The sequence below is a fragment of the Ambystoma mexicanum genome, chromosome 6q (genome assembly GCF_040938575.1).
Source record: "Ambystoma mexicanum isolate Mex_15411 chromosome 6q, UKY_AmexF1_1, whole genome shotgun sequence".
Classification (NCBI taxonomy): Eukaryota; Metazoa; Chordata; class Amphibia; order Caudata; family Ambystomatidae; genus Ambystoma; species Ambystoma mexicanum.
Window position 1 is genome coordinate 154483472 of NC_090937.1, and position 23718 is coordinate 154507189.

General features: G+C 44.8%; 1 protein-coding gene across 5 annotated transcripts in view; it reads right to left on the minus strand.

Moving 5' to 3' along the window:
• G3BP2 (G3BP stress granule assembly factor 2) overlaps positions 1–23718 on the minus strand; it is a 395323-nt gene that overhangs the window by 43819 nt on the left and 327786 nt on the right. For 2 of the 5 annotated variants that reach the window (XM_069630573.1, XM_069630577.1), the window contains 2 exons: positions 21997–22098; positions 21140–21239 (listed from right to left, as the gene is read on the minus strand). In XM_069630573.1, the coding sequence (XP_069486674.1) occupies positions 21140–21239; positions 21997–22098 (202 nt within the window). The remainder of the gene's footprint in view (positions 1–21139; positions 21240–21996; positions 22099–23718) is intronic. The other 3 variants (XM_069630574.1, XM_069630575.1, XM_069630576.1) reach the window with 3 other exon arrangements.

Consider the following 23718-nt stretch of genomic DNA (forward strand, 5'->3'; position numbering starts at 1 on the left):
AACACCTTACAAATACTGTTCCGATTTGTTTTTTTTTTTTTAAGGTGTTTATTGGCATTTTAACAAACATCCTTCCCTGCCAATCCCACCTCTCCACCGCCAGACAGCCGCCCATCTTTTAGCTTCGTCCTACCGCCATTCCCAACATCAAACAATACAATCTTCAAAACAATTCTAACAGACGGATTCTTTGAGGACACCAGTTCACTCGATAAAGGAAGACTGGCCCGGCATTTTATTTCCTCCAAAAAGATTTCCTCTGGTCCCCTTGAACCACATATATCACCCATTCTGAGACAGTGCCAAATCTTCGCTAACAATTCATTCTCTGTGGGACCATCGCCTGTTTCCACTTTTGGGCTCATCACCTCATTGACACTGATCCAGAACAGTCTCAAAATTGGGCATGCTTACCATAAATTCCCCATATCCCAATGTGTTGAACATCCCCTCCAACATTCCCCGGACACCTACGAGTAGAAGTTATACAATTTCTCGGGTGTTGGGTGCCATTGCACAATTATCTTGACGCTCATCTCTTGGATCTGGAGTGCTCTCAAGTTTGGGAATCCTCTGTCTCACACCTGCCATTGCTCCTGCAATATTGGGGTGCTTAGTGGTACGGTGTGACCGTGAACATATATAGCGTTCTTGACTATTTCTCAGAGCTTGTAGCCAGTGTCTTAATTGTGCATATCTAGTCCTTTCCTCTCATATAGCAAATCGCTGGTTACATTGTTGTAATGTTCTAATCTCTCGGCCCTCCACCATATCGCCCATCTTCTGACATCCAGCGGCTTCCCATCGCGTAAAGGCTCCCTGCTCTTCCCTCAGTGTAAACTGAGCATTACGAAAAAGGTACGTGAATGGGGAAGGAAACTTATTAATGCCCACCCGCCGTACCGCAGTGTTGGGTAAGATTGTCATAGTATTGAAATCTTCCTGAACTGTGTCAACCCTAGCACGTTTCTATTTTACTGGTGGATTATTTTTCCTTATACCTCTGAGGGGCAACCTTTTTCCACACTCAATCTTTTACTCTTTATGGGAGTCTTAGACACTCCATAGTCTTTTAAAAGTTATCCAACGACAACTTAATGCAATAAGAGCATATTGTTGCTGGGTTGCCTCTCTCTGGCTAAGCTTGTGAGAACTAAAGTTACCAGGGGTAAAAAGGATCTTTGGATCCATTTTACATTTATTGAGTCCAGCACCCCCACATCTTATGTGGAGAGCTGGTGAGATACAGAGTATCCCCTTTCTCAATCTAAATGAGACATTTATGTTACAATGATAAACTTAACTTCAATGGCTGGTGGCAGTGAAAACCTTTATTAATCCGGTGCATCTTTACCGCAGGTTGCTTTCACAGCCCCGGTAAAGGCACCCATGGATGCATATTTAACCAAAATGGCCGATTTATTGTATTTGCGCCATCTTAGTGTTCCTCGTTAGTGAGAATTCTCATTTCTGTGCTAATTCCCTTCAACCCTAGATACACATAGCTCTTTTGCTGGTCATTAGGACTTTTTAATTTTAACCCTGAGTGAGTGAGCCCTTTTTCTCACTCGCTTATGTGTATTGATCCGATTTGGATTATGTGTTTCCTTTGTTTTTGGAGTCTGACAAGCTCCATAGGCATCTACATTTTGTATGGTGACACAGCACCTTCAGTGCAGTGTCTCAGAAATCCTTTACAGTTCTCTTAAGGTTTAAATAACTAACTTGTTTCTTCTTAAAAGAAAAGGTATCTGTAACTCTTGTTCTCCAGCATGGGTCTGGAATGGAGTCACATGCTCATGAATATGCCACGTCAGGCTAGGTATTCTCGTTAAAAGAAAAAACAGTTTCACGTGAGTTTATAAAAACTGTCTTTCTCCTATAAACCAATCACTAAGCTCTGGGTCATACTGCCACCAACCAATGATTGCCCTCTCCCTAAGCCCCTCTGGCAGCCATCTTATGATTTGGCAGATTTTAACTACCGTGGTGTGCCTTTACCGCAGGCTGTGTTCAAAGCTCCAATAAAGCACCCATGGGTGCCATTTTTGTCAAAATTGCCTGGTATTTTTTCACCATCTCTTTGTGGAAAGGTCCTTAGAGATTTAATCTGAGCACCAAACCAGGTTTGGTCCCTTTGTTCGTTTTGTTTGGTAGGTCACGAGTGAAGCCCGCCTCTGGCTCCAGGGTGTCCGTGGGGTCAGGGAGCGAGGGAGGGAGATGCCCGAAACTCTGCTTAGTCTCCTAGGAGACAGAAATGCGCTCTTAAGTGATGGGCCGGCTGGCTATACGGCAAGGACAGCCACCCTGCTGGGCGATTGACAGCTAGGCTGGAATTAAAGGGAGAAACCTGCATAAAAGGTAAGGCTTTTTGGCTTGGAAGGCAGAGTCGTCCACTGGACAAAGGAATCCGAAGAAGAACTTGGAAGATGCCTGCTGCAACTCTTGGACCGTTGGCTTGCCAGGTGAAGCCCTGCTGCTGTGCTGAAGCTCCAAATTCGTATCAACAGTGAATCCCCGCAAAGGACGACATCTCCCTCTGAGTTGACGGGACCAATCAACTCCAAAGTAAGCCACCTGGACATCCTCTCGAAGCTGGTTGAAATTCCACTGCAGTCGCTGCAGGAACCGAATAGCCAGGGAGAGGAACACCAGATTGTGTGCGTTGCTTTTAAGCTGGCCAAGAGCTCCAGGAAGATACTCATGACTCCCAGGAAGCAAGACAGACTGAGCCTGAGCCACCTCAGAGTGCTGGACACCAGATGCAAGGAAATCCCATCTTGACAGCCAGGAACTGCGGTGTTGCCATTTGCGGTAGACGCGAGAAGCTGAAACACTGAAGTGCGACTTGTTTGAAGATTGCCGGTTGCGGTCGGTGACTGTCCCATTGTAGTGCAGGAGTCCCCAGAAGTCCTTTTGTCCGCACGACTGAGGCACAGGAACAGAAGCCATCTGCTGCACTTTGTCAACCTAAAGGTACTTTACAGTCTACGATCAACGTGGGGTGCTTTTTCTTAAAACTTAGCCTCAACCCAATATCCTCACTCAATCTATTGCTACTCTATAGACCTCCTACCCATGAGCCTCTTTGAAGAGCAAATATTGGCTTTTGTTGGCAACTCTTGTTTGCCACATTCTCCTACTATTATAGGTCATATTAACCTATAGGCTAATGATTTATCAGATGGAACTTCTACTTCCCTCGCTGAGTCCTTCATTACTTTTTATGCAGCATATTAAGGTTCCCACTCATAAGTGGCAACACATTAGACTGGGTCATATCTAAAAATGTTCCTATCTTAAATATTAAAGTGGACAAATGTATCTGGTCAGATCATCACTTTGTATGATTTGAGACGGATCACCATAATATCATCCGTACTGACGAACAGTCATCTATATCTTATGACTAGGAACGTACGAAAAATCATGCAAAACGCCTTTCGTGCTACGGTTCTCCCATTATTACCATCGCTGGAAGAACCAATGCCGCTTCGAACCTTTGTAGCTAATGTAAGATCTGCAGTTGAAGCTTTTGAAGTACTCGCCCCTCTTAAATCCTCTAAAAAGAAAAGGAAATAACCCATCCTATACTACTTTTTCAGTTGAGATAACTGACGCTCGTGCAAAAAACACCAATTGGAACTATTATGGCGTAAACACCCATCTGAGACAAGCCTCATGTCATATAGGCATGCTGTCAGACATAAATCACTTATCCATCTTACTAAAGAATCACACCTAAATTCCTCAGATCTTTAAAGCAAAATCTAGCTCAAAATGAGCGTTTTACTATCCTTCAGGAACTGAAGGGCTGCACTACAACCCTTGTACCTCAGGCTGATAGCCTATGGTGTCAAAAAAATTCACAAGTCATCAAAACTCTTACTCACCAAAATAATATTAACACAGGTTAAAATTCATCTCCAACCATATGACATCTACAATAGGTAGCACAGATTCTGCCAGGGATTCTCCTGTGTTTTCATTTAATACAGTCTCTACAGAATAAGTTCTTGACATAGTTTCCAAGCTTAAACCTACTTCATGTAAAGGGGATGCATTTTCTGCTACTCTAAAGAATACATCTCAACCCTCGCCCCATGGGTGACTACCTTCATTAATTGATCTTTTCAGAAGTCACATGTCCCTGAAAATATAAAAGGAGGAATGGGTCACACCTCTGTTTAAGAAGGAAAACTTAGATCCTGCTGAGGCTGGGAACTATCGTCCAATCAGAAATGTTCCTTTCAAAATGAGAATTCTGGATAAAATTGCCTACTGTCAATATCAGACATTTGTTGAACAAGATATGCTAGCTACCCAACAGTCCAGTTTCTGACCTAATCACGGGATCGAGACTGCATTGCTGGATCTGAAATCACATATTGCAGGCATAATCGATGAGGGCAATACAGCATTGTTGCTCCTTTTGGATCTGTCAGCCACGTTCGATCTGGTTGATCATCAACTTTTGGCAGACAGGCTGACTTCAGTTGGTAAATTCTCCAAAGAAGCAACAGCATGTTTCAAATCCATCTTGGGTCCACGAAACATGAGTAACTACAGAACAAAGGAACTTAGAACAAAGGAAGCTTAGACTCCGTGCTCGACTACCTAAAATATTCGAACCTATTACTAAATATAACATTAACCTAGAACACCTTCGACCCAAAATATGCCGACCACTAGCAACCACCGCCCCTCTCAGACGCCAACCACACCATAAAATCAATAAACTTATAGCCAAACCCCCGCTCACAGCGCAGCTAGAACCTGAACTAAAAGCTGCTCTAATCAATGCCAGATCATTAGTCGCCCATGCCACTGACATAGCAGATATCATACGGGATAATAGCCTTGACTTCATTGCCATTACTGAATCTTGGCTCCACGATGCAGCAGGTCCGGCTCTCACTCTGGCAGTCCCAGAGAATTATACCATTCTCAGAGCTGACAGACCAGACTCGCGCGGTGGAGGAATTGCAATTATCGCCAAATCTGATCTCTCTATGAGAATCACACCCACACCCTCCCTCAAATCCTGCGAGCTTCTCTCTATCAAATTACCGACTGCGAACTGCCAAACACTAAATATCCACCTTATCTATAGACCCCCTGGCCCCGTCAGCACCTTCACTGAAGACATCACCACTGTTATCTCTGAGAAGCTAAAAGAATCCTCCCAAACACTAGTACTAGGAGATTTCAATCTAGGGCTCAACGATATCAACGACCATCATGCTACTGCCACAGACAATACTCTGTCAGTGCTAGGCTTCACGCAGTTCGTGAATACTTCCACACATATCAAGGGAAGAACACTAGACTGGATTGCCAGTCACAACTGCTACCCTTCTATAACAGCCATCACCCCCCCAAATATGGTCTGACCATTACCTTATCTCTTTCACCCTCAACACCAAAAGACCCATAGTCTTAACACCCACGCCAGCCACACCCACCTTAACGAGAAACAAGAAAAACATTACAGCCAACAATATTCTGCCCCACATCCTACCCAAACTAAATTCCCTACCTGACCACTCTGACCCAGGCATCCTAGTGGATGCATTCAACGCAGCCATGTGCTCTGCTCTTGACAGTATTGCTCCATTTAAACTTCGGATCAGTAAACCCAAAAAGCATTTGAACTCATGGTTTACACCCCACCTAAAAAACTTAAGACTACAGAAGAGAAAATGCGAAACAGCTTGGAACCGACATCCGACCGCTGAAAATAAAACTAACCTAATTAACATCTCCTCGCAATACAAAAAAGACATCATCCTGGCCAAACAAGAAACCTATAATAATAGGATCTCCCAATCCAACTCCAGCATGAAGGAGCTATTCTCCATCCTAAAGGAATTGGAAACTCCTATCACAGTACAGGATGACTCCATCAAAGACAAAACTTGGTGCACAGACATACAACTGGCACTAACCAACAAAGTATCCAACCTCCAAACAAAAATTGCCCTAAAGAAAGCCTCTCTGCCAACTCAACCTCTGATAGTCAAAACTCACACATCCAACAACCCAGAATCCACCCAATTCCGTTTCTCCAAGGTCTCAGTAATTGAGGTAGAGAAGACCATTTTGACTCTCAAACCTTCTAATTGCAAAGGCGACCAATGCCCCGCACAACTGATCAAGGGTGCGGCTAGGGATTTAGCCCCCTTTATCACAAAACTTACCAATGCCTCCTTTACTACGGGCACCATCCCCCGCAACCTAAAGGAATCTTGGGTACTCCCCCTCCTAAAAAAGCAAACATTGGACCCCAACATTCCTACCAACTACAGGCCCATCACCACGGTTCCCTTCCTACTAAAAATATTAGACAAGGTAGCATACACCCAAATCCAGAACTTCCTTGAGATGAACCATCTCCTCGGCACCCGCCAATCCGGTTTCCGTCCGCAATACGGCACAGAGACTGCCCTTATCGACCTAAAAGCCCAAATAGACTCACTCAGAGACGAGGGAAAACTAGCTCTCCTCCTCCTTCTAGACCTTTCAGCCGCCTTTGATCTGGTGGACCATAAAGTCCTATGTAATCACTTGGACTCGGCTGCCCACTTCTCAGAGGAGGCTATAGTCTGGATTCAATAATTTCTTAGTGACAGGACTATGAGGGTGTTCTCCCCCGCAGCGGCAGCAGACCCTATCCCAATCACTTGCGGAGTGCCCCAGGGATCCTGCGTCTCGCCGACACTCTATAACATCTTCACCAAGCCACTCTTTGACGATCTTGATAATCTGGGTATCACCTACACTAACTATGCAGATGATACTCAGATTCTCTTACCACTTACTGGGGATTACTTCGAAGATCTGGCTCTGGTGAATAGAGTCTATAGCATCGTTCAAGCATGGATGGCCAACCATGGCCTATGCTTGAACGATGACAAAACAGAGCTCATCATCCTGGGCACGGCAGCCCGTATCTCCAAACTTAACCAAAACTACTCCGCCTTCATCATCGATGGTAACACTATCAAGGTCGCCAGAGAAGTAAAAACCCTAGGTTTTTACCTTGATGCGACACTATCTTTCACCAAACAGGTGAACTCACTGTCATCATCCACTGCCTATACATGCAAGTTAATACGAGCTGGGAAACCATTCCTTTCAGAGGACAGCTGTCTTATTCTAGCTAGAGCCCTCATTTTATCGAAATTAGATTATTGCAACGCCCTCTACATAGGGACTACCAAACAAATCATCCACAGAATCCAAGTGCTCCAAAACAATGCACTTAGAGCGGCCCTAAGTATCCCCAGAAGTGCACACATTTCAGAAATAAGACGAAAACACAAATGGCTTTCCACCCAAGAAAAAATCAACCTTAAATCTGCGTCCCTTATCCACAAATGCCTAAACAACAAAGCTCCCCGATACCTCTCAGAACGCTTCAACAGGAAAAATCCAACGAGACTCACAAGGACAGCCAGCCCCAACTGCCTCCTAGTGCCCAGTTTCAAACTAGCCTCCATTGGAGGTTCCAGCTTCCCAGTTAAGGCAGCACAGTTATGGAACTCCCTACCCCTTGCACTCAGATCTGACCAAACCTTCAATAACTTCAGAAAGAACACCATAAAATGGCTTATTGAGAATGCGACATAGCGTATGTCACTTTATACGTAACGTCTTCTTATAATGTTTGTACTAACCTGCTTTTATTGTTTGATCGCCATAGATTTGACTGTTTAGCTACGCCTTATCTGCACTTGCACTTGCCCTACCCTGCAGATTCGAAATGTTCCACTATGCCTGTAACCTGTAACGTTAACTAATCTGTAACCTGTAAACGTTAACTAAGCTGTAAACCTCCTTGTTCTCTTGCGCCCTGCTACCCTAGGGTCTGGTGCGCACAATAAATAAATAAACAAATAAACAAAAGACAATGTTTACTCCATTGCCTATATTATGTGGTGTCCCTCAAGGTTCATGTCTTTCGCCTTTGCTCTTTAATATTTACTCACGTCGCCTCTGCGCTCTGTCGGCTATGGGCATATATTTTGCCAATTATGCCGATGATACGCAGATTGTTATTAAACTCACTGATGAGTACCAAAAAGATCTAGAGCATATCAATCACATTTTTTGCAGAAAGTCAGAATTGGATGGCTTTAAATTCTTTGGCTCTCAATGCCAAAACGGAGTTGTTAGTTTTGGGCACCCAGCAGCGGCTAAAGAAAGTGGATATGAAATATGAGAATTTCTTGACTGGTCAGCATGTTATCCATGTATCAAAAACTCTTGGGGTCTTTCGACCCTCAATTGTCTTTCACTCGACAGACCAACTATCTTAAATCTTCCTGTCATTATATGCAGCTCCTACGGCAGATACGGCCATATTTGTCCAGAGAAAATCTTGCACTGATTGCAGCTGCGATTGTGAAGTGCAAGCTGGATTGCTGCAACAGTCTCCCGATTGGTACATCCCAGGCCAATCTCAAAACGTTGCAGGTGATCCAGAATAGCGCAGTGCGAGCTGTGCTGAAAAGCAATATGCATATCTCTGAAGCTAGGCGCAGCCTGCATTGGCTGCCTGTTTAAAAGCAGCTGCATCATAAGGGGCTGTCCATTGTGTACAATTGCTTGCATGGCAAGGCCCCATTATATCTTACTAGGATACAATAGAAACCTGCTGGAAGTTTATTACGATCCAGTTGCGATACTACTCTGGTCCAACCCCCGTCTATTCTGAAAATATTTGGAGGAGCTGGCTTTAATTCTTGGGCCCCTGCCCTATGGAAATCCATGCCAAAATACCTGGCTGATGGCAGTTCATTAGGAATTTTTAAGAAACTAAACTCTTTGAAATAGGTCAAGGGTAATTTCTCCCTTTCCCGTGTTGCTATCATTCATTACTGTATCTACCCATGTGTAATTTCACATCAGTTCCTTTTCTTGTTGGCTTATAGGATGAATACTGCCCTCTTGTCTCTCTGAATTTCATGTTTTTTGTTGTCTGTCTTTCCTCCTCTCCTGTGTGCGCCCTGAGGCCTTGGGGTTAGTGGCGCAATACAAGAACACAGATAAATAAGAGAACGTACCTCTTGTTGTGCCACTTTGCTTGATCTCAGTTGACTTACCTGGTTAAGAATTGTGTGAATACTGGTCTTATTCTGAAACCTCTTCTTTGGCACTCCTCTCAAGTATATTCTAAATGCAACAGTGATATATTAATGTCCACAACACCCTAGCTATTGAAGTCACCTGAGGGTGTAGGTAGTGTGTGAGCCATCCCAAATGGGTATTTGCTGATTTAGAAAACAAAGAGTGTATTTTTGATGTGTATTTGTATGTTGCTTTATATTGCTCCCTTTTGAAGAAGGCTCAATTCAAGCTGATTGATAAATTAATAATTGTTTAATCAAGAAACCGTGCGTGTACTTTTTTTGAATACTTGTCACTGTGAATTTGTGCAACTCCCGTACAGCTCACGTGGACGCCTCTTGAGATAAGCTTGGCTACTCTACGACACTACCAACCTGGTCTTAAGTCCTACAGCCCGCCAAAGGCATAGAAACAAAGGGACCAAACCTGGTTTGGTGCGCAGAGACAAACACTAGAAGGACCTTTCCAAAAAGAAATGCGAGAAAGACGACCGGGACCAGTTTAAACAAAGGAGCTTAAGGTGCCATCTTGAAAAACATGGCTCCAGAGATTTTTTAGCTACCGGTGTTCGCGGTCGGGAAAAATCATGGTAGTTTGTTGTAAAACCACTGCCACCAGCCATTTCGATAGGAAAGGGTAGCATTTGACTGCTACGTTAGTTTATAGACACAGGGGATACTAGGCAACCCCTCCAGCACTCTATAGGAAGATGGTGTGTGCTGGGTCTAGGAATTTAAAGAAACCAGTAAAGTCAATTTAACCTTACACTCTGTGGGAAACAGTTTATCCCAGAGATGGCATTTAAACCTTTTGGAAGTCTAAAAGACATCCCTGTGTTACTGCACTGAAGGTGCTGTGTGACAAATAAAATATGCCTATGGAGTTGTCCAAAACTCCATAACCAAAGAAATAAACAGAAAACAAACAGAATTAAAAAATTCAAAGCCCCAAAGTTTAGCAAAAGAGCTGGAGGGCTAAGGTAGAGGGAATTCACACATTTATGAGAATTCTCCCCAACAGTGTACTACTTGGGCGTGGTCTTTGTCAGGATGGATAAAGACTTGGCCGTTTGTGAGCAGTTTTTCTTTTTGTCCAGCTCCTCGTCTGTGGAGGAGGGGAAGAGGTCCCCCCCCCCACCCAAACCCCTAGAAGGGTAGATCTAATATACGTTCCTGGACATCCGGGTTGAAATTCGTAGCCAGGCCTTCCTCATGTCTGTGGCAATAAACTGGCACGGCCAGAGGTGTCGATATGGGCTACAGTAGATTCCATGAGGTCATGCGCCACAAGCTTGGCCACTGACAGCCCTGCCTTAAAACGCGATTGGCTCTGCGTAGGGAGTTACGTGAGGAAGTCTGCAATTTCCCGCCAGAACCTCTGGTTGGCAGCCACCAGCATGGCATCAGCATTGGCTTAACGAAGGCGCAAGGACGCATGGGAATAGATCTTCTTTCCGTACGCCTCCAAGATCTTCTCCTTGCCTAGTAGAGCCGCAGAGGAGGCGGCTGAGGATGACAGGCTTGAAATATAGTGACGCCGCAGTGATCACCGAAGTGTGTGGCTGAGGATGGGCCGAGAGCAAGAGTGTATCCCCCTCCATCTGCCTGTACTTGGCATCCAAGTGTCGATTGACCAGCTGGGCCGAGTGGGGCTCAAGCCAACCCTTCTTGGCCAGGGAGACTACATCGGTATGCAGAGGAATCCCTGTTTCGGCAGAGGGGCGTTGCGTGAGGACTGCAGCCAGAACCCCCTCTGCTGGCTGCTTGACCTCGGGCTGGGGAGGCCCAGGTATTCCGCCAGCCCAGCAAGACGTTCTTGGACAGCCCTGGCTGAGGATGGCGTGTCCAGATCCTCATCATCCGTGTCCTGCGGATCAGGAGGATCCTACGCAGGTGGAGTAGTTGGAGCCGTAGCCTGGGGCACAAGGACTGCAGCCGGGGGCTGAGGAGGCGGCATAGGCTGGTACGGAACCGCCCGAGGAGTCGGCTAGGGCAACAGGATCAGCGGCTAGACCGGGGCCGTCGGAAGCACTTGTGGTGCCACTAGCATAGTCGGGAGGACTTCCATGATGGTGTCCTTGAGGATAACCCCCATCCGAGGTAACTTCATGAGGCAGAGGAACCTCTCTAAAAGCCCCTCTTCACTGGCCAAAGAGGTGGCAGGGGGTGCTGATGGGTAGCCGGAAGCTGCTGGAGCCACTGCGTACCCTGCCCATATGGATGCCCTGGGAAGGTGCCCTGCGCATATGAGGGATAGGCTGTAGACCACGTACCTGGTTAAGGCCAGTCCCACCTCGACACTCGTTCAACGAATTCCTGGAATGGCGGACGGGTGCCTCTGTCTGGCGCTGCGGCCATCTTGTCGAGCTGCCTGCCACGTGCCTGCGACGTATTGCTCGGCTCGCTGGGCCGAGCCTCCTCCAAGACTCTTGCGTGTGGATCATGAGGCCTACCCTGCTCCTTGGGCCCAGGCCCGGTAGAGCTGCGTTTAGGCACCCCGTCAGACGAATTGCCGGTACTAGGGCGTAGCCCCTCAGGCATCTCGGTACAAGGGCGGAGCCCCTCGGATGATAATCTAGTACAAGAACCCTCTGGTCCCTCAACTCTATCACCAGGAGGATACAAGGATCCCTCAGCCCGAAGGCCGGTAGCTGCAGCAGCCTCGGTGCAAGTGATGGTACAAAGACCGGACAGTACCGCGCGCGGGAGTCCTTGGGACGGTGTCTCCTTTGCGGGGTGCAATGAGAATAGCGCCCCCTACCTTGTGGTTGGCTCGAACTTTCACTAAGTTCTTGAGGTTCTCTGGAGGAGACTTGTGTAAGAGCTCCTTCCACCTGGCTAGTTTGTTCTTCAGTGCTTTCAAGGACAGCGAGCCACACACTGTACAAGCTTGTCAACTGTGGTCTGGGCCAAGGCAACAAAGGCAGAGGGTTTGGGAGTCTGAAGGAAGAGCCCGTTGCAGGGTGGACACCTGCTGAACCCTGTGGAAGTCTACATGCGCCGGTAAGGAGCGCAACACCCGAGGACCGAGTACCTGAATAATAAAATGAAAAAAAGACAGTAGTAGTATCCACACATGGAATTACATGGCCGTAGCCAAAACCCAGAAGCGCTGGTGAATTCGGCCCGTTCCTGTCGACGTGGAAAAGGGGACTGAGGAGTGGCGCTGGGGGGGGCGGATCAGGGCAGCGCATAATCCCTGGGCCGCACCCCTGCGTGCCTCTAAATTTAAAGGGAAAGCAGATTTATTCTGGTGAAAAAGGTTCTGTCTCCCATCCCTTGGAAGGGATGCCCATGCAGTATGGAGGAAAGGGGACTGGCCGCAAAAGTAGGTCTGGGTGCCATGTCCTCCTGGCACAGTCTGGGGCAATTAAGATCATGTGTTTCCCAAACTGTCAACCTCCTGATTACGTGTGGAATCACTGGGACTGGAGGAAACTCATACAGAAGTGGAAACTCCCAGCCCACCACGAACGTCTGTCAGAGATTCCGCCGCTGTGTTCTGCTAACCAGCTAGGTCAACTGCCGACAGATTCCTTCTCGTATTGCCCAGAACCACAGCTGCATTGCCTCTCGGCACAGTGGTAGTGACCCTACGCCTCCTCTCTTGTTGAGGTAGTACATGGCCACCGTGTTGTCCATTATCAGGACATTCTTTCCCCTTACAGAGTGCAGGAATACCTTCAGGACTAGTCAGATTGCCCTCAGCTCCAAAAGGTTGATGTGTAGTTTGGACTCCAATTGAGACCGATTGTCAGATCGTTGGTGTGGGCTCCCACCTCGTGAGTGAGGCGTTAGTCACTACTGTTATTTCCGGCCATGGTTGCCAAAAAGATTCTCAATGAGGATATTGTTGCAAGCCCACCATAGAAGGTCCCGAGCAACTGTGCTTGGAACTTGAAGATCGGACATTCCGAGAATTGAGTCCTGAGGGCCCATTGAAGGGATCTCATCCTCCCATGAGACCGAGCAACCTCAAAAAAAAATCGAAGGCCGGCAGATGCTGGGCATTGTGGAACTTTGTTACCATCTGCAGAATGTGATGGGCTCTCCTGAGGAGGTGAGGCTTTCCCCAGAGGAAGTGTCCAGGACTGCACCGATAAATTGGAGTCTTTGGAATGGTAAAAAGAAGTATCTATCAGAGCACACCTAATTACTCAAAAACTAAATAACTATTTAGAGAGATTTTATTACAATTCTGGGTGCTGGGGAGGAATAAACGCCCCGACACTGGAGCATGTGTTAAACATTAAACAAAAAGTGTCTAAACTTAAAGACACTCCTGTCCCCTGCACACCTTACAAGCTGAAATAAATCAGTCAAATTTCATAACATTTGCACTTTTATATATAGAAAGAATTGTCAATTTAGAACATAGGTAACAAAATATCTTCATAAAGGTACAGAAAAAAGGTATCAACTGACTTCCAATATGGCCAGCATGAAAAACAAATCAAACCAGACAAAGAAATAAGCTCCCAATTTTGAACTGCAGCTTCAAGCTCTACGCGTTTCGGGGACTATCCCCTTCTTCAGGAACAAAAATATCTGCAAGTATAGATATATATACACAATTAGAGGACATCTCACATATCATTAAAAGTTTGGACAAACTAAACACATTAAATAAAGATAATACATTAAATAATTATGTACACATAAATCCAACCACAATTCTACATAACATACAAGTGGTTGTATATTCACAGTGGTACAACTGGTATGGCTCCAAATGTAAATCTCAAAATGCATTAAAACCTAAAAAACTTATTCGTATGTACCTCACAGTGGGAATGTGGTCAAAGAAAATAGAGTCTCTGTGCATCTGTCTGTGCACGACGTACACAGAAACAGGATCCCTGCGAATACTCCTGCCGTCCTCAATAAGTGAAATGTGATTGCCGAACTCTGGAATACCAAAGCATATCTATCAGCTCCAATTACATGTAGTTAAATCACCAAACCTTAATGACTAAACAACTAGTTCAAAAAACAGCTATTACTCATTGGCAACTAATCTGTGCAGCTCAACGATCACCAAAATCCACAACCTTGTGCCACCACCTCATCTTTGTGCCAACACATCAACTTAACACAGAAAGTTAAAAAGCCCAAATCCTCAAAGAAAACCCAAAATTTAAATTGTGCAACTCTTCCAACATATATTATTTACCTAAGGCAAATCAATAGCCAATCCAATCCAAATTCAGGACTTACAGTACCCCGCATCCAATGTAAAGCATCCTGCTGATTATAGACATGTATAATGCAACTAAAAAACAAACACAAAATATACCATTTACAAACTAACACCACCTTTCCAATACAAACATAAATAAATATAAACACATCCACACAGCTTAAACTTACTTCCAGAAGCGCACCTCTTCACCTCAGATTCAACGGCTCCTGAGGTGAAGAGGTGCGCTTCTGGAAGTAAGTTTAAGCTGTGTGGATGCGTTTATATTTATTTATGTTTGTATTGGAAAGGTGGTGTTAGTTTGTAAATGGTATATTTTGTGTTTGTTTTTTAGTTGCATTATACATTTCTATAATCAGCAGGATGCTTTACATTGGATGCGGGGTACTGGAAGTCCTGAATTTGGATTGGATTGGCTATTGATTTGCCTTAGGTAAATAATATATGTTGGAAGAGTTGCACAATTTAAATTTTGGGTTTTCTTTGAGGATTTGGGCTTTTTAACTCTGTTAAGTTGATGTGTTGGCACAAAGATGAGGTGGCGGCACAAGGTTGTGGATTTTGGTGATCGTTGAGCTGCACAGATTAGTTGCCAATGAGTAATAGCTGTTTTTTGAACTAGTTGTTTAGTCATTAAGGTTTGGTGATTTAACTACATGTAATTGGAGCTGATAGATATGCTTTGGTATTCGAGTTCGGCAATCACATTTCACTTGTTGAGGACGGCAGGAGTATTCGCAGGGATCCTGGTTCTGTGTACGTCGTGCACAGACAGATGCAGACAGAGACTATTTTCTTTGACAACATTCCCACTGTGAGGTACATACGAATAAGTTTTTTAGGTTTTAATGCATTTTGAGATTTACATTTGGAGCCATACCAGTTGTACCACTGTGAATATACAACCACTTGTGTATGTTATGTAGAATTGTGGTTGGATTCATGTGTACATAATTATTTAATGTATTATCTTTATTTAATGTGTTTAGTTTGTCCAAACTTTTGATATGTGAGATGTCCTCTAATTGTGTATATATATCTATACTTGCAGATATTTTTGTTCCTGAAGAAGGGGATAGTCCCCGAAACGCGTAGAGCTTGAAGCTGCAGTTAAAAATTGGGAGCTTATTTCTTTGTCTGGTTTGATTTGTTTTTCATGCTGGCCATATTGGAAGTCAGTTGATACCTTTTTTTCTGTACCTTTATGAAGATATTTTGTTACCTATGTTCTAAATTGACAATTTTCTATATATAAAAGTGCAAATGTTATGAAATTTGACTGATTTATTTCAGCTTGTAAGGTGTGCAGGGGACGGGAGTGTCTTTAAGTTTAGACACTTTGTTTTTTGTCTTTGGAATGGTACCATATGGGACTTCTTGTAATTGAGGGAGAAGCCCAGTCTGTGTAGTGAGTGGCAGGTGATCGATGATCCGGAGCTTGTCCGGTAGATGTGAATCCCCCCCCCCGCCCCTCTCGGGAGACTCGCTGCCACAACCCCCCCCCCCCCCCAATCAGCTTGGTGAAAACCCTTGGGCGGAGGTCAGCCCGAATAGCAGAACTCAAAACTGAAAGTGAGAACCACAAACCTCAGGTACTTTGTGTTTGAGATGGATTAGCACATGAAAGTAAGCATCCTGAAGGTCCAATGATGGCAACGAGTCTTGTGGTTGGAGAGCCTGAAGGATCTGAGAAAGGGTTACCATCTTGAACTTGTCCTTCCTGAGGAACTTGTTCAGGTTTCTTAAATCCAAGATGGGTCTCAGTCCTCCGGCCTCCTTTGGAATGAGAAAAGAAGGGGAGTACCAACCCTTGTTCTTCGCTACAGGTACATGTTCTATTGCACCTTTCTCTAGCAGGGTTAAAATGTAATGCACAAGGAGCAGATCTCGAATTTTGACAGTTGGTTGCCGGTGGATGGTCCGGAGGCCTTTTTAGGAAGGGAAGGCAGAAACCTTGAGCTACTGTTTCCAATGCCCAAGCATCTGAAGTAATGCCCCGCCATTTGTTCAGATGCTGAGAAATTCTGCCTCCCACCAGTGTCGTGTGACAAGGTCTCAGAGTGACTTGGATGCAGGAGCGGCTGAGGGCAAAGATGCCGCTGTTGAGGCCGATTTCACACCTCTTCCTCGTCCACCACGAGGGAACTCTGGCCTTCCCACACGGCCTGTCCTTTTCCTCTACCAAATAAGGAGTAGTATCGAAAAGAACAACCTCTCCAGAAAGCCCGAATAAGGTTTTTGAAGCCATTGCTTAGAGGCGCTAAGGGGACTTAGCCGCCGCTTTGGAGGTTGGCAGTTTCTCAAAGCTCATCAGCTTTAGTTCCGAACAGCCTCAAGCCTTCAAAAGGCATGCAAGTAGCCTGGCCTGCAGATACGGTGCAAAACCAGATTTTCTCAATCATGCAAATCTGCGCAGTACTGTGCTTGAAGCCATGGATCCGCTGATGCGGTCAGCAGAATCCAGTCCCGATTGGAAACCCTCTCCCATTGCCTCTTTGCCATCTTTAACAATTTTCAGAAAGCCTTCCCTTTCTTCGCCTTCTAGAATACGTTCAGCTGCCGCAACACAATCCCCCCGGGTATGGGTGAACCTGGCCAGTGTACAGGTAACATTAGCTGACTTCAGGGTCATACTGCCCGAGGTAAACACCTTGCAAGCCCAAGCGTCCACTATCAACTATCCGGGGGGATAGATTGCTAGGCTGACTCTTGTGGAAGTTGCAGCTTGGACCCCTAGACACTCAGGCGTAGGGTGCTTACTAAGATAGTCGGGGTCACAGCTTGATGGTCTATACTTAAAATTCCTATTGACGGCTGATCCAGATTCAGGAGCCTCCCAGTTTGCTACGACTGTTCTTTGAAGAATCCCATGAAAAGGAAGAACTGGGTCTTTTTGGGGGCCCTGGCCCAGGATGTCTGTCATGTCATCCTGTTCGAAGGTTAGGGAGGATCTACCCCAGTCCATATAATCAGCAACCCTGTTCATCAGGTTCCTGTACCCAGAGCCTGCATGTTCTGCAGGATCAAGGTTTGCAAAATCTAACTCTGGTGACGTATCAAGGCCACTGGCAGAGTGAAGGGTGTCGCAAAGATCTCATTTTTGACTCAGGGTCAATCAATTCATCTGGTACACCTCCTGTACCAAATTTTACTCCCAATGGAGACATATCTTCCTCGGAGGCACTTTCCTCCTCGAAAATAGAGGACAGACTTAAAGTCTGATTTCGGTAAAGGTGTGTACCTTTTTTCTTGCTCTTGAATTTGCCTCGAGGGAATCAAAGGAATCTTCAAAGGTGATGACATCTTCGATAACGGAGTCAATGTCTCTTGGCTTCGAAGCAATGGGCGCAGACAGCGTCAATTAACTCGTCAAATGCTTCGACCGTTTATGCTTCTTAGCCGTGTTGGAGAATCACTCGACTCTCGAGGAACTTGACACGTTTTAACGTCAGGTTCAGAATGTCGAGTTTCCGCCTTACTACTGGTCTTAGCCAAAGTAGTTTCTGACCTTCCTGCGTCGTCCAAAGGAGCGGCCGGAGTCTGGCTCTTAAGATTTGAGGGGGGTCATGGCCGCATTCTCAAAGACCATCATGTGCACTCTAAATTCCTCCCATTATCTAGGGGAATCCGACCTAGTGGGACATCGTACAACCTCGGTGGAGGTATAGGACTTCCTATGCTTCTTCGAAAAGGCCTTCCAAGAGTCCTTCGAAGCTCCCCACCGCCACTTTGCCTTTTCATCCACGAAGAGCTTTCTCTGTCATAGATTGACAGGAGCCACAGTCGCCAGTCCGATGGTCCGATTGGCTCACTGTCCGGCAAAAACAGCCACCCTGCTGGGTGAGTGACAGCTAGGCTGGAATGAAAGGGAGAAAAATGTTTAAAAGGAGAGTCTCTTGGATTGGAAAGCAGAGTCGACCTTGGAACGAAAGAACTGAAGACGAGCTGGAAGAGGACGGCTGCTGCAACTCCTGGACCGTTGGTTTGCATGGTGAAGCCCTGCGGCAGATCCGAATTGCAAAGTTCATCTCGACAGAGAAGCCCCTTCAAGGACGACTTCTTCCTTTGAGGTGGGACTAATCAACTCGTAAGCCACCTGGATACCATCCTCGAAGCCGGTTAGGATTAACCAAGTAGAGGGACACCAGCTTGTGTGCTTGAATTACAGCTACTGGAACTGAAGTCACTCCATTTTGACAGCGTTTTCCGATGATCCCGTGCAGTGCAGGAGTCCCCTGACGTCCTCCCTCTTGTCCCCCAAGACTGAGGCTCAGGAACGGTGAGATCTGCAGGAACCAATGTCTTCTGCTGCATCTTGTTCTTCATATTAAGGTACTGTGCCAACCCGATGGAGAATTTACCTCTCGCAGTGAAAGTTCGTGGAACTTTCCCAACTTGCAGGCCTAATCAGCTTGTGACCCAACATGATTCTTTTTTGTACAAACTACTTCGGAGAACATTGGCAAAGACGTTAGCGTTTAGTACAAGAACTTCTCTTTCCTATCCAAGACACTCGTACATTGACTTTGGCCTACTGAACTGAATCGAGTCCTCTAGTGAACTAAAACTATTTGCACTGAAAGTATTTGTGATCTATTATGCTAACTTGTGCCTTTTTTATCCCATTGAAAATAACTGAAATGCCATTTTGCTCCTATTTCAGGGGAGCCTAATTTGTTCAGAAACTTATTGGTTTGATATTGAAGTGTTTGTGTATAATATTAAGTTGCCTCCTAGTGAATATCTTCTAAATGATTGTGTAATAAATGTATAAGTGTCTACTTGAGCCACTGCGATTGAAAGACCTCTGTGTAACATCTTGTACTGCTCACATTCCCTCTTGCGATAAGCTTGGCTTCTCAGCTCGCTACCACAAACTGTGTAGTACAGACTTATACCAAAAGGTTGGTTTTTGCTTACACCTGTAGTCCTAATCGTCTGTGGTGGTCCCAGAGGGTACTGCATGCAATTCTGCCCAACAAGGGGTTCCAGCAAAGTTAGTCTTGGGGTCAGTTGGTCCCACCAACCCAAGGGTAGAAATGGCCCGTTCCAGGCTGCTCTAGACAATACGAAGTTGGAGCTTCACACTGCAGCAGAGCTTAACCGGGCAGTTCAACGGTCCAGGAGGATACAGCAAGCTTCTCTTCCAGTTATTTCACCAGATGTTTCTTACAGTGGTCGACTCTGCCTTCTGTTCAAGATACCTCGCCTTTCATGCAGATTTCTCCCATTCATGCACAACCTAGCTGTCACTCACAGCAGGGTGACTGTCCTCCAACGACAGCCGACTTGGTGCTTTCAGTTAACCAAGGAGACCAAGGACAGAGTTGAGACACCTCCCTCGCTTCCTGCCCTGACACTAGAGCCGGAGACTAGTTTCAGCACTGAAGCACCGCCAAAGAAAAAACAAAGGGGTCAAACAAAGAAAGACCTCACAAGCACGAAATAGTGAAAAGAGACGACCAGGCCATTTTGACAAAATGGGCACCCATGGATGCAATGCTGCAGCTGCGGATTTAGACTGTGGTAAAAAAGCACAAAGTTAGGAAAATGAAGCCCTGCCTCCAGCCATTAAGAGTAGTGAGGGTAATAAAAAAGAAAGGTTACATGAGTAAGTAGGAAAAGGGGCCAAGTAACGTTCCCTCCCTCCCTTCCCCCCCCCCCCCCCCCATGTACTTCCACATAAAATGGGGTGTACTGGACCTGCATAGGAAAAAAGGCAAGTAAAGTCAATTTCACTTTACTACTCTTGGGAATAGAAGTTCAACAAGAGAAGGTATTTAAACCATAGGAGAAATCCTAAGGACTTATTTATAAGACTGCACTGAAGGTGCAGTGCGTCACAATACAAGAGTAGTTGCCTATGGAGTTTGTCAGACTCCAAAAACAAAGAAAAAACATAATCCAAATCAGGAAAACACGATTAAGGGGGGGGGGGGGGAGGTCTCATTCCAGGGTTAAAATGAAAAAGTCCCAAGTCCTGCAAACATGCTGGGGGTCTTTAAGGTTTGACGGGATTTCGTGCGAATTTTCATTTCTGTGCCAACAACTTGAAATATAAGTCTCACTTCAATATAGTCTGGTTTAAAAAGCAGCTGTGTCCTTTGGACACATTACTCTTAGGTATCTACAATTGTGTTTACTCACCCTAAAGTTGATCTTTTGGTTTACATGTACATTAACTGTTTATACATTTTCAGTACGTACCTATTTGGATTTGGTATGCTGTGTGCACGCAATTGTTACTGTACACCAGTTCTCACTTCTAAAAGTGAGGGCTTGGGTGCAGAGTCACGTTTACCAGTGACTAGTGTACAAGGTAGTTCAAACAGTTGGTCTCTCTGAACGCTACACCAGTGGTATTCAGAAAAACCTCCTAAAAATGGACCCCATTATGCATACAATGGGGCAGGCCTATGCACAGAGACCATTATAATGGTAGCAGGTGCAGTATAAATTACAATTTACTTAACACTCAGGAGGGATCAATTTGAAGACTGAATTGTTCATGCACTTTATCATCTAACAAGAATAGCTGCTGCAAGGCTTCATCTAGTGACTGTACAACAGATGAAAACAGAAATCCACAGCTAATTGGAGAATTACAGCAGGTGAACATTAGGATTTTGAAAGAAAAAAAACAGCTAAGTTGCAAATGAAAGCAGGCCAGGTATTAAAAAAATAAAAAGGGATACTGAAGACTCATTCGAGCAAGTGATAAACTTGCAAGCTCATTTTTTGTCAGATGTAGTGGAGCAAAACGCAGTACCTGAATATGCTGGCTTCTAAGCACATCAAGGCTATTTACCTGGCCGTGGTCCCCTGGGTGGAAAATTTGGTCGCTCACGAGGACGTTGATCCCGCATACGAAGAGACTGCAACTGAGGGTCCGTTTTGTCAACTCTCTGCTGCAACAGGAGGAATACAGCCGAACAAAAGATAGTTTTACAAAGGTGGCACAGATGGTGAAATGGATTACAACAAAATCAACAAAGATAACTAATCGGGAAGCAGTATTTGCAATTAAACGTGTGTGCATCAAACACCCAGTGTTTTAAAATAGCTCTTGCCCACATGCCAGTGCCATTCGGTTAAAGGACCTGCTTCTAGAGAATACAGTTCCAAGTAAGAGAAAAATAAAAAGTAAAGAATGGGCAATTACAAAAGGAAAGACCAATACAAATAAAACATTAAATGTTAGTTTTGCCCAACCTCTACTTTATTCACCAAACTAAAATGTCAAATAAATGTTCTAATCAGAATAAAAGTGACACGTGGCTATAAAAGATTAATTTCAATTAACACCAAAGAAGTTTGAAACAGGCCCCACCACGTGCGTTTAACAAAAATAGAATTTTGCTTTGGATTCCCTCCCTCTAGTTAGGGCAAATGTTGTACATAGAAAAAAAAACTTTAAAAAAAGACAGTTAAAATTAAAAGCTGTCAAAATGATGCCTAAAGTGTTAATTAAGCCTGTGATCTGCCTGCCTCCCTCAGAATCGAATGAAGGGACAAAACTGACCACCGAGCTCTGAAACAACCTGGAACATTTTAGGCAGGATTTCCATCAGCCAACAAATGTGTACAAATAACTACAACTTAATTTTGTAAAGCTTTAAGCAATTTGCAAATAAGAAAAATCTAACGCGTTCACAGATCGATTACCTGTGAGGCTGGTGCTTTAACAACATGGGGCGGAATTCCAGAGGAAGGAACTGTACCACTAGGAGGCAGGTTTTTACTGGTCACTGAAGCCCAGGAGAAAGCCTGCAGGAAATGCAACAAACCTAGGCTACTAATCATGACAAACCACATCCCTAAAGGGAAACTAGTCTTCTAAACAATTACACTGTTTATATGTACTACTACAAGTAGCTCTTACACCAAAACATCAAAATTCTGAAATACTAACAGCTCAAACATTTTGTATTGTACTAAACTTCTGGATTTGTAAGCATCATTTCAATAGCATAAAAATAAAATTGTCCAAATCTATTCAATTAAATGAAGCGCCTTACCAGTATTACAAAAATAAAGGTTCCACAGAAATATATGCCATCATTTGGGGTTTACAATGTTATATGCAAAGGAAACATACAAACTTCTGTGCACATTTATATCATTCACAATCAGGAAATGAAGAGTACTTTAGCTCAGTAAACTTAGTCTGCGCTTCCTGAAGCGGTTTGGTAAAACTCATTACTTTTTTCTGCATGTATCTCCCATTTGATTAATCGGGCAGTCAAAGTTTGATACGTTTGGATGCAGATGTCAAACTATTACATGTTGCATAACTTGGCATAAGTCCCACTTATGCTCAATGAAGAGTGCACCTCCCACACACAAACCAGGTACAAAGGCAGCAGAGTTCCAAATTGACATGAAAGTGGTTTGTTACTGCTGGTGGACCTACACATGTAAGATTAAATGGTCAATATAGGGTGTAATCAAGATTACACTTGCAATCAATTCGTGATCTCCCTTTCCTTCACTTTACCTCGAGTTTATGGAGACATGCAGGATCATGGTATTTCAGCAAAGCTGGTTACAGTGTTAGAATGGAGTTCTGGACTTGTGGAGGCCAACCTTGTTAGATGAACAGGGGACACTTCCGGGAAGATAGCCAAACCAATTCACAGTAGCTTGGAGAACAGTCAAGGCTTAATCTCAGGAGGAGTGGGGGTGATCAGGGGTCTCCAATGAGAACACAATGAAGGACCACAAACTACAACTGGACACTAGTATACAAAAAAATACTATTTATTGTGGGCCCAATAACACAAATGAATACTGAAATGCAATAGTGAAACACCACACAAGTCAGTGGGAGAAAGTTAGTAACTCCACCCATACCTGGAAAGGGGTGAAAAACGTTTTTAGCACCAACAGTCTTCAGAGATGGCTAACCTAACTTTAGAAGTCCAGACATAAGATGAATGGAGCCTTGTGCACAATGTTCATTGCATGCTTAAAAACACCCGTTCGTGATTACAACAAAGTATTTAAGTGGCAGGAAAAAGTTAGGGGAAGAATTCTGAAGTGGGTGGAGGGGGACAACTGGTTCCAAGAGAGGATCTGCTACGATGAACAGAGCTGTTCCTAAGTTTCGCAGGGCTTTAGGAAGCGGATACTACCCAAGCCAAAGAGAAGGTCAAAATAACATTCTGAGTTTGGATGAACAAAGGGCCACCAGTAAGTGACTGCTCCACTCAACGCACTTGGTTTGATATTGGTCCATACTTGGCAAGTCTACGGGTTGTCAGAGGTTCGATTTCCCACCCTCTTTTCGGCTTTCAGATGCACAGGCGCTGCGCAGGTGACCGTCACTGTTAGGACAGTTTTTCTGAAGTGCTACGCAACTTCAACAAAACCATTCAACAGAGGCAG